General features: G+C 43.4%; 1 protein-coding gene across 1 annotated transcript; it reads right to left on the bottom strand.

The window, feature by feature from the left end:
• Window positions 1-6,654: 6,654 nt before the first annotated feature.
• On the bottom strand, window positions 6,655-9,076 carry LOC115682587 (transcription factor HHO5). The gene is made up of 5 exons (XM_030606846.2): window positions 8,856-9,076; window positions 8,414-8,565; window positions 7,961-8,312; window positions 7,337-7,413; window positions 6,655-7,244 (listed from the first exon to the last, which is right to left on the bottom strand). Exons 1-5 carry the CDS (start codon window positions 9,052-9,054, stop codon window positions 6,975-6,977), a joined length of 1,050 nt encoding a protein of 349 aa, XP_030462706.2. The 5' UTR covers window positions 9,055-9,076; the 3' UTR covers window positions 6,655-6,974.
• Window positions 9,077-11,188: the final 2,112 nt, after the last annotated feature.

An 11,188-nucleotide genomic window follows, 5' to 3' on the forward strand; every position in this document is an offset into this window, starting at 1 on the left:
ACGCGCGGTCAACTCAGACAACGATGTTCTTGCCAATAAATCAATGAAAAAAAATATAGATAAATGGGCTGGGCTTCCGTAAGATAAATGGGCTGAAAGGAAATAAAGTGAAGGAAAGGCTAGGGCTGGAAAGTAAAATTGAAAAAAGAATGGGCCAACGAATGAATTAGGCCCAAATGATTTTATTTTTTTTTCAAAAATTTCTATCTTTATAATTTTGCCAAAGAAATAGATGCTTGGATGGTCGACGAAAATTCGGGTGTCAACAATGTCTATTATCGATGACTTCACTAGCGGGTTGGTAATTCTTTAATGTTGTCGACCATTCTGACCAAACTACCTCTATCAACTCAGTTTCACACCTGTCGATATTAACCAAAAGTTGATCATTTTTTGGTGTCAATAATATAATATGTTAAAATTTATCAATTGTTTGGATGGGATCATTTGGTGCAGAAATAACTTAAGAAGATTCAATATTTAAGGCTCACTGAGACTTTAAAGGACAATTGTCAATTATTCTAAAAACTTAGGCTCTGTTTTTTTTTTTTTTCGGAAAATGTGAAATTTCTGAATAATGTTATCTAGGAAGTCATTATCCAGGGAAATAACAATATTTTCCAGTGTTTGCTGAAACCCGAAAATAAACTAGAAAATATTTTTCATCATTTGGTTAGGAAAATCTGATTTGATTTCCTAAATATACATAACTTATTCCGGTGCTAGTGACATACACATGGACAGTTGGGAAATCAAGTACAAGTACTATGGCCTAGGTTTCAACCTCGATGGACCCTAACCCAAGCATGGGTACCTGGTTCTTGGGCATCAAACTCGAGTCCGATCTCGATGGACCCGAGCGTTGAGGACCAAGGCACGGGCTCTGGGTCTCGAGCACGGGCACTAGAGTCCCAGGCTTGACCTCAATGGACCAGAGCCCAGCCTCGGGCATTGAGGTCCCAAGCTCGGCCTCAATGGACCCGGACGCTCAGCACCTGTGCTCGAGCCGATGGACACGAAACTGAGAACTAGCACCGAGGTCTCAAGCCTAGCCTTGATGCACTCGTTCCTGGGTGCGAGGACACAGGCACAGGCCCCGAGGACCCAAGCTTGGCTTAAATGGACCCGGGCCCGCGCACTAGTACCGAGGTCACAAGTTTGGCCTTGATAGACCCAATCCCGGGCATGAGATCTCAAGCCTAAGCATTGTGGACTTGAGCTCGACATCAATGGACCCGAGCACGAGCACGGGGGTCTTGGCCCAGCCTTTGTGAACCCGGCCGGGGCATCAAACAACATTACCCGAGTCCTAAGCCCAGCCACTAGCGCTGGTATCTCGAGCCCAACCTTTATGGACCCCGACCTAGGCATCGGAGTTCCGAACTTGGCCTCTTTGGATTCAGGCTTGGCCTTGATGGACCCAAGTGGACCTGGGCCCGACCTCTACACCCAGGTTCGCTATCAAGGGCCTAAGAACAAGCATTAGGGTTCTCATGCCCAAAGGCAGAGTATCTAATCCAAGCGTCAATGTCTAATCGTATTTTGAAAAATGATTTCCAATTTGTTAAAGAGGAAATCATTTTCCTGAATTTAAGCATAGATTTTTTATTGACTCATTTTCTTGAGCGATTCAAATGCCGGAAAATGAGAAAAATGTTTTTCGCTAAACAAACGGAGTCTTAAGTTATTGATGAAGGAGCAATTTAATGTTTGAATACTGTAACACTTCCCCTGGCAGTAGGTAGTGATGGAGTCAAAAAAAATTTACATGGGAATTTTGACTAAAGTTCCACTGTTAAAGGCTCCGTTTGTTTTGCGAAAAAATTATAATATGGAAAATATTTTTCTAAAAATAATCGCTTGTATTGCTTGAAATAATTAGTTAATAAAAAATGCTTCATTCTTGAGAATAATTAATGTCTAAATATTTTCATGAACGATTGAGATTTTTTTTCGTTCGTTCATTTTGGTAAGCTATAAAAGTGATTTTTTTTAGGAAAATATTTTCCAAATCATTCATTTTCCGTGAAACAAACGCCGTCCGAAGTGTCTATTAGTCATTAAAGAGTTTTAAAAAATACAAAGTTCAATTGGAAAATTCCTAAAGGTCGTTCTTGAACTTTTTATATGAACGTAAATAAGTATCTTGATTATGACTGTATAAAAAACTAAAAGTTATTTTATTGCAAGTAAAATTTCTACTAAAATATTCAATTAATGTCGGCTTCATCCATATTTAAATAATATTCTTTTAAGGATGGAAAATTTACTTAGGCAACATACATTGCCATATGAGTGAGAATATAAATGCTCCCATAAATATAAGGTAGGATAAAAGAGAGTATAATATTAAAAGAAGAGTTAATACCATCAAAAACCCCAAACTGGTACACGTGTGACAATTTTAGCCCGAAATTTTTTTTTTACCACCAAAAACCCCAAACTGGTACACATGTGACAATTTTACCCCGAACATACCCAAAAAACTCCAAACTTGTACACTTGTGACAATTTTTTTTTGTAAGGATACACTTATGACAATTTTACCCTGAACATACCACAAAAAACCCCAAACTGGTACACATGTGACAATTTTACACTAAACTAAAATTTTAATATTATTTTTTTATTTTTTCGAATTTTTATTAATTTTTTTGTTTTTTCTTTTCTTTTTTTTCTTCATCTTCAACCTTTGGCCGGTCGGCCGGACCGGCGACCGGCCAAAGGCGGAAGCCGGCGAGTCGGCCCGCCGCTGCCGGTGAGGCTCGCCTCGCCGGACCGGATACGCGGCGACCCTCGCCTGCGTCAGGCGAGGGCTACCCTCGCCGGCGTCGGGCGAGGCCAGCCCTTGCCTGGGCGGGCGAGGACAGCCCTCGCTCGACGCCGGCGAGGGCAGCCCTCGACGCCGGCGAGGGCGGCCCTCGACGGATCTGGCGAGGGCGGCCCTCGACGGATTTGGCGAGGTCGGCCCTCGTCGGCGTCGAGCGAGGGCGACCCTCGCCCGACGCTGGCAAGGGCAGCCCTCGCCTGAGTCGGGCGAGGGCCAACCTCGCCTGGGCGGGCGAGGATAGCCCTCGCCCGACGCCGGCGAGGGCCGCCCTCGCCAGATCCGGGGAGGGTAGCCCTCACCTGAGTCAGGCGAGGGGGGCCCTCGACAGCGGGCCCGACCTCGCCGGCTTCCGCCTCTGGACCGGCGACCGGCCAGAGGTTGAAGATGAAGAAAAAAAAAAGAAAAGAAAAAATAAAAAAATTCGAAAAAATAAAAAATAATATTAAAAAATTATTAGTTCGGGGTAAAATTGTCAAAGGTGTACTAGTTTGAGGTTTTTCGTGGTCAAAAAAATAGTTTAGAATAAATTTGTCACGGGTTTACCAGTTTGGAGTAAAATTGTTACAGGTGTACTAGTTTGGGATTTTTGGTGGTAAAAAAAAAATTTGGGGTAAAATTGTAACAGGTGTACCAGTTTGAGGTTTTTGGTGATAAAAAAAAAAGTTCGGGGTAAAATTGTCACACATGTACCAATTTAGGGTTTTTGGTGGTATTAACCCTTAAAAAGCGTACTTTTTCAGACAGATGACCCATGCAATTTGAATTCATTATCTGGTTTTTATCTTTCAAACAAACTAAAAAGTATTTTGTGGTAACTTCTAAATCAATTCTATGTTCATTTGACATAGAAAGTAATTGTTCTAGATGTCACTATTTTAATCCATTGGAAACTGGAAGAAAGTACGAAACAAAAAGAAATAGACAAATTATTTGCATCTATTTAGTTGAAGAAAATTCAAATATTTCATAGATGAGAAGACATCTTTTAGATTTGAGATATTTCATTCTTGTCCAATGGATTTACATCTTTGCATATCGCATACAGCGTACAATTGCTGTTCAGTTTAGATAAATTTAGATAGATTTTAACGTAAATTTTCGGTTAAAAAAAGTGTTTGAGCTTTGAAACTAAATATGAGATTACTTTCTATATCGTTGATATTAATACATATATACTTTTTTTTTTGCTGGGAAGGGGCCTACCCTTATGATCAATTTTTCCCAATTTTTCCCTATATATTTTCCTAGTACCAATAAATATATTTATGGCTTTAGACGGAAGTGTAAGTCAGGATTCAGCCTAAGTCTAAAGCGTGGAAATCAATAATTACGTAAGCCAACGATTTGCTTGAAAGTATTTTAAACTCAAGTGTCAAGACTTCTTGCTCCGATATAATATTCAATTATGACGAGACCATTATCAACTGTTTTAAAAGTCTAAAACGTTACGTCAAGTGTGTTTAACACACGTTACCGCAGGATCCACCATAATTGACTATACTATCGAAGTGAGTACAGCATTTTTACCCACGATGCATTCAGATAAATTATTCCTGAAGTTGCTGTCCGGGGCTTGCTGCGGAAAATTTCTGCACTTACTCAAAGATGTATAAAGCAGTGAGCAGGAGCTTCATCAGCAGGATGCTGGAGACGGGATGAAGATGGAAAGCATGTGGGGGTGCTGTATTATTGCAAAGAAGCGAAGCGACTCTGAGTCGTCCATTGTCCCTCAGCGCAATATTCTCGTGGGGTCACCGTATCCTGATCTCTTGTCTCATCTTGAAAATGACCGCTTTGTCTATATTGCTTGGTGCGTTGGGTTATACCTGTAAACTAGCCAACTAAAGATGATAAAGTGGGACTAATCGTTTTCCCAGATGCTGAACAGGATTTAGTAGGAAAAGTTGCCCTCGCCGCAGCCTAAGATAATACAAACATCTGCTGCCCAACTGCTCCTTGGAAGTATGCACGTAAGTTTCTGGCCAGAAAATGAAAAAGGTGGACATACAAGATCTGAGAAAATGTAAATCAAGAGCAAAGTGGGTGTAACCAGGAGGAAAGGATTTCATTTATTGGTCGACTTGATGACGCCGCTGATATGGTGTGCAACCGCGTTTCTTACACGATTTGCCTTCTCATCCGATTTTGCATATGAGTTTTGAATTTCCTCACTTTCTCGTTGACTTGTTTCTCCACGCGTCATCGCCATATTGCATATGGGTACTTTCTCTTGAAAAGGAGTTGGAAGTTAGTCGGTCCACGAAACATACGTCTATTGGGAGAAGTCTTGTCCTGGTACTATTTTTTTACCAACCAAAAGAGAAATGCCCAATTGGCCTTGGGGATCGGTATTCACTTATGAATCAATCGACAAGCTCTCTTCAATTCCACATGGGACTTAGGATGCGTTTGTTTCACGGAAAACGTAACGTTTTTGGAAAATATTTTTCGGAAAATCATTTTCCAGGAAAATGGTTAGTTTTCCTTTATTTGGTGATATGTGATCGAAAGTTTTTTCTGGTGTTTGGATATCATTTGGAAAATGATTTCAATCCCATGATTTTATCTCAAGCAAAAAAATAATTTCGAATTTTTTAATTTTTTTATTTTAAAATAAAAATAAGAAAAGAAAGGAAAGAAGAAAATATTAAAAAAGTCAAGGGAAGTAATTTCGGAAAGTGTTTTCGCCTTCTTAGATTAGGAAATTCACTTTCTTAATTTTATACATGAATGTTTTCCTTGACCGGAAAGTGTTTTCAGTTGACTAATCATTTTTTGCGAACAAAACGGGTGAAAGTACGGAAAACGAATCCCCGAAAAACACTTTCCCTTAAACAAACGCATCCTTAGAGTTTTTTTCTATGGGAAACCTTATTGAATGGAGATGAGAGGGAAAAAGTAAGTTGGAAAATTTCAAGTACATATTAAAAAGAAAGTAACGCGGAAAGCACATATACATAATTATTGGCTAAATGACTCCTTCCTAGCAAAAATATAAGGGAACCTATTCATTCAATTGATTAAGTAGATTTCCACAATTTCATGTCCTAAAAAATCTTAGTTTTAGTTGGTAGATTTGATTGGCACATAATTTATGATTGACAACTCTTCAATCTTCGCATTTATAATCGTGCATCCACATTAAAGGAAAGATTTTCGACATCAAGCAAGCTAACTGTCCGCCCCTAGTTTTTTTGCATTTATATTCTTACTTAAAATGTAAATCTGATCATAGTCTGACAGCTCACTGAACCGTCCAGCCTCACCTAATCCACCAGGACTTAAAGCATTTATATGACGAGTCTGGACAAGCAATTTCCTTTTCAGGCTTGACCTACTTATATTGGTTAATTTATTGGCAAAATTGATTTTAATTTTCCTTTAAAATCATTTCGGGATTAAGCGAGCACTTTTCGGCCGATGAGCCTAGCCTAACTCGCCTATTGATCAAGTCTCTTTACATGCAAAAAGGGGAACTTTTGAGCATGGACGTTTGTATCCTAGGGACAGCATTTCCATCGGAGCCAACTGCACTGGATTAAGAATCTGTCCGGGTAAATTAGTGTCTTTAAGACAGTATCATTGATCAGTCTTGCGTTGCTTTCTTTCTCATACTTTTTTTCCGAGTTTTCACCGCTCCTCTTTGAATTCCCCCCAGCAGATCCGACAGCAGAGCATTGTATGGAAGCTAGCATTGATGCGACAGTATCTGATGAACATGCAGAAGATAGTGACTCAAATGGTGGTTGCACTCTTGCTCAAACTCGTTGGGAGCATTGGACAGCACCTCACCGCCAACTGAGATCAGTGAAGCACCAGTCATATGGAAGAACCCTCACATTTGATAAAGTCAGCAGAGTTAAGCATAACTTCGCGAATCCATCAATGGCTCCAGAGAAAACCTCTTCATCCAGGGAAGATATGGAGCCCCAAACTAATACAAACAGAGAGCGAGTTCGTAAACACGGGAAGAGAGGAATCGAATCCAAGACTTCTCTACTTTCTGTCTACTAAAACCGGCGAAATTTATGCCCTCCGAAAATGCCTCGTAAAAAAAGAAAAAGAAAATAATCCTTAGCCTTCCTCATCACCTGAGTTTTATTTATACATTCTAAGATCCCGTTAGCGGTTTCGGTTGCCGAGTTTAGTGGGCGGCGAGTTTCTCTCCGAGCACAGTTATCCAACTGTGGCCTTCAGAGTTCTCTTCTCCATCTGTCATCTCCGTGCTTTCCCCTCCGGCACTAGAAACTGCAAGAGCAGATGCACGGGCAAGAAGAGGGCTTTGGGGAGAATCATCAGACTCCGGGGTCCTAAGTTCTGAGCGGTCCACGGCACGTCGTTCTTGCAATAAAGATAAGCCATTTTCCATGGCGGCAGATGGTGATGGGATTCTCCTGATATGAAGTCTATATTTCTACAAGAATTTGGAAACAGTTATGTGATCAGAATTAGCAAATGATGAGGTAATTGGAGAAGAAACTTCACTATGGATGACCGACAATTTACCTGTAAATGGCTTTTAACTTCATCATTAGTGAGGCCTTCGACTTGCATGAGTTCCCTGATTTGCTTTGGAGTAGCCACTGCAATTCAGAAAAAAAGAGAGACATCAGATTTCATCTGCTATCTATCGGAAAATGCAGGCGGCTTCGTCAATCCCTATGCAGACAATAATCAACTCGGACAGCATAAATTAGAGCAAGTGACTTCATTTATCATCATGAACTCAATTCAAATCTGGGGAATCATGAAACTACAGGGGAACAGGGAGCGATAGGCATTTCCACTCTTTTTCATCACTCCAATTCTACAAGTAGGACAAGGGAAAAGCTAAATGTTGTTAAAGGGCTTTGCAAATGCTCGTGTTGATCGCACCAGACTGGTCGGGCCAATCATTTGGAATAAATCGAACTACAAGTTGTCAGACAAGCTTCCCTCAAGTCCAAAGACAGATAGAGTAACTAAGTGCGAAAAATTCCAATTCAGGTGAGAACTCTGTTATTTCGACAAAAAACAATGGCGGAAATCACTCACAATCTGAATAATACGGTTTGGATCTCTAGTCACAATTTACGGTTGTCCAAGAAGTAATAATCCAAGAAAGACACAATTCAGGTTCTAGTGACTGACCCTGCGCTCCACCGAGCTGATCCAACGCCTCCACAAACCGGCGGTGGAGCTCCGGTGACCAGCACCGCCTTTGCTTCCTAAGTGCGTGCTGCTGCTGCTGCTGCTGCTGTGGACTTCTCTGCAATTTCATGTGGTCCTTCGAGAAGGGCGCCTCGATACCGAGCTTCTTGAGATTATCATTATCAGGAGAGGCCAACATAGAGGTCGGAGTCGAAAGGGTAAGTCTAGAAATCGGTGACGAATCCTTGCCCTCCTTGGGTGGAGCTCTCTGGAGACCAAACGGCAAGAACGCCCCTCCTTTCTTCTTGTAGCTACGCGGCTCAATTGGGTTCTCCTCGGCCGCACAGTGATCCTGAATTCCACACGAGAAGGATTCATATCTTGCAACCAAAAGCCCAAAAAAAAAATCAGGAAGACTTTAACACGAATTAGTGATGAACAGGTCTTATTCACCAGATTCTGATCAGGAGAGCTCATCCACTTCTTCTGATCACCAGAATCCTTGTCTTCCACTTCTACCCTCTTATCCCTATCAGAATTCCTCTTCGGTCGAATAGATTCCGATCTCTTGCACTGCAATTGCTCCTCCTTCAACCTTTCCATAGCTACAGAGATTAACCCAAAAACCAAAAACTCATTCAGAAAATCCATTTTTTTTCTCAAGACAAAAACTTCAGCTTTTCCCAAAGAAATCAGTCATGCCAAGAAACGATGAAAGCGCCAGTTCCCTTATTTTTTCCTTTTTCTTGGCGAGAAAAAGATCGAAGAGAGAGAGAGAGCTTCCCAAGAAATGATCCCACGGGATTCAGCCAATTCATCGCCTTGACCATCGCAGCACCGAAAACCCACTGCTGAAGATAGAGAGAGAGAGAGAGAGAGAGAAAGAGAAGCTCACCGTCGTTCAGGAGGAGCATGCAGAGAGGGAGCTCGCGCTTAAAAGGGTCTATCTTCCGCACCTCCTCCTCCAACCTCGCCACGTACTCATCGACCTTCGACACCCTCTCGCCTCGATCCGGGGTCCCGGACACCTCCCTCAAGAACTCGGACACCGGCCGGGGCTCCCGAGCCAAGCTCAAATCCAAGCTCAGCTCCATCACTCTCTCTCTCTCCACTCCCTCCCCCACAAGACTTCCCTCTCTCCCTCTTCTCCTCGGTTCTTCTTCCTTTCTCTTCGGTTTCTTCTTCTCTCGCTCGCTCTCAATCCACATGCGTCTAAGCGCACGGCCCGAGGAGGACAGGAAAGGCAGAGAGAGCGCCTCTCTCTCTCTCTCCTTGTTCTGCTCCTTATAAAGAGAGACGGTGAAAAGATTCAGGGACGGGGGAGATTCGATGTTCCTGTCCTCGCCTCCTCTCTCGGGTCGTCGCGTATTTTGCTTGCGAAAGACGGGGGACTCGGCGACTCGGGCGGGGGGGACTCGGCGCCTCGGCTCGGAGCGAGTTCCCCGGGTCGGATCGGCGAGAATCTCCGAGATTCTGGACTCTCTCTCTCACGCGGCGAAAATGAAAAGCAACCCGATGGGCTGGCGATCGCGGTTCCCGCATTCCCATTTATGCCCTTGCCCGGGGGAAAACCCTTTTTTTCCCGGGGGGACACACCTGTCGTGGCCCCCACGTGCACCCCCTTGTCCCGGTGGGGATCGTGTCGGGGGCAATCTGGTCATTTCGCGCTCCGGGAGAAATCCGGTCGAGGATCTTGCACGAGATTTGCTTTAGTGGTTCCCGAAACGAAGAAAACGGTGGGATTTTTGCTCCGTTCTGAAATGCTCTTTTATCCGAATGAATGAGAAAAACACGATTTTTTGCCCTCCCCAAAAAAAAAAAAAAAAATTAGCGTCGTGCTCGAGGATTTTTTTTTTTAAAAATAATCTCCGACGTGCTATTCATGATTCCGTGACGGAAGATGCTTTGCTCGGACGTGGTGATATGGTGCAGATGCATTCGGTACTTTTAACGCAACTTAAGCCGGAGAAAACCTGCCCCGATAGTTATTCCTGATTACCTTTGATTCCACGTATTTGGTGTTGCTTTTTCCGTCCGTAGATTAACGAGCGCGGCGTTCAAGGTCGACATAAGTTAAAATCGATGTAATTTACGGCATCGGGTTTGCCATGTCCGGACGAAGGCAATTGATCATTCGGTCAACCCTTCAAATGGTTTCATCTTTCGAGTTAGGCCAATTCTCTGCTCCCTTTCACCGTGTCGATTTGTGCAGATTCGTATCAAATACCGTCAAAGGTGGTCTCGTGACCGGATGGAATCGGCGACTGCCCGACCACCGCGCTATCATCGGGCACGAGCGGGTCCCACCTCGATCGGGAGGCGACCACGAGTCTGGTTAGCTTGAGACCAGTAGTAAATCGAGCAAAAAGCATAAGCCTCTCCGTACACAGCGCGACGAGCGTGACACGAGAGGAGGGAAAGAAATGTGGAAGAGCATTAAGAAACAATCCCACGATTGGAGAATTAGGGGTAGAACCGAATCTAACTTTTGAAGCCAAAAAAAAATAAAATCGGTGCGATGGGGTGCTAGAGAGAGAGAGAGAGAGAGAAAAAGGATGAGTCTTGGTTTAGAATTGGGGGGGAATCCCTCTCACATGCGAGATTCCTCAGCGCCACCACAGCTTTTCACCTCCGATCCGTCCGCCCGTCCGTCCGTAGGGACCCCTCGGCACCGGCCAACGCGATGCTGACACGTGGCGAGAACCTCCCCCTTCAGATTCCCCTCCCTAGCCCGACGCAGAGAATTTTTTTTTTTCTTTTGAGTTTATCATACTCTAACTCTCAGCTCACTCTTAAACTTTTGCCCTGTTTCTTACAAAGCCTGGGAATCGAAATCCACGTCATTCAAAACTCACATAATCTGAAACTACGCGTCCTCACCCCTAGCTTTCACGAGAAAGCAGGGAATCGATCCAGAGATCGTGCACCCCTGTTTTCCTCTCTTCAAGGAGGGACACGTGTCGAGAGCATCCGGTTTCGATTGCGCATGTTTTCCGTCCGTGGGAAAAGAGAAGAAATTCTTGCAAAGTCTCTCGTGGTGGTGGTGCGATCTCGCGGCTGCTGTTAGAAGAGATAAGGATTCGCCATCGTCCTTTTTCCTCCTCTCTGTTTTTTTAATTCATTTGGTTGTTTTTAGGACGACGACGTTGGAAAGAAAAGAAGGAAGGGGAGGGGAAAAGATGACGACGATGATGCCGTTTCCCTTGGAAATGGACAGCCCGCCCCTCC

Source organism: Syzygium oleosum, unplaced genomic scaffold (genome assembly GCF_021117445.2).
Source record: "Syzygium oleosum isolate NSW1041296 unplaced genomic scaffold, Sole_v2.1 Sole_v2.01, whole genome shotgun sequence".
NCBI classification, from domain to species: Eukaryota; Viridiplantae; Streptophyta; class Magnoliopsida; order Myrtales; family Myrtaceae; genus Syzygium; species Syzygium oleosum.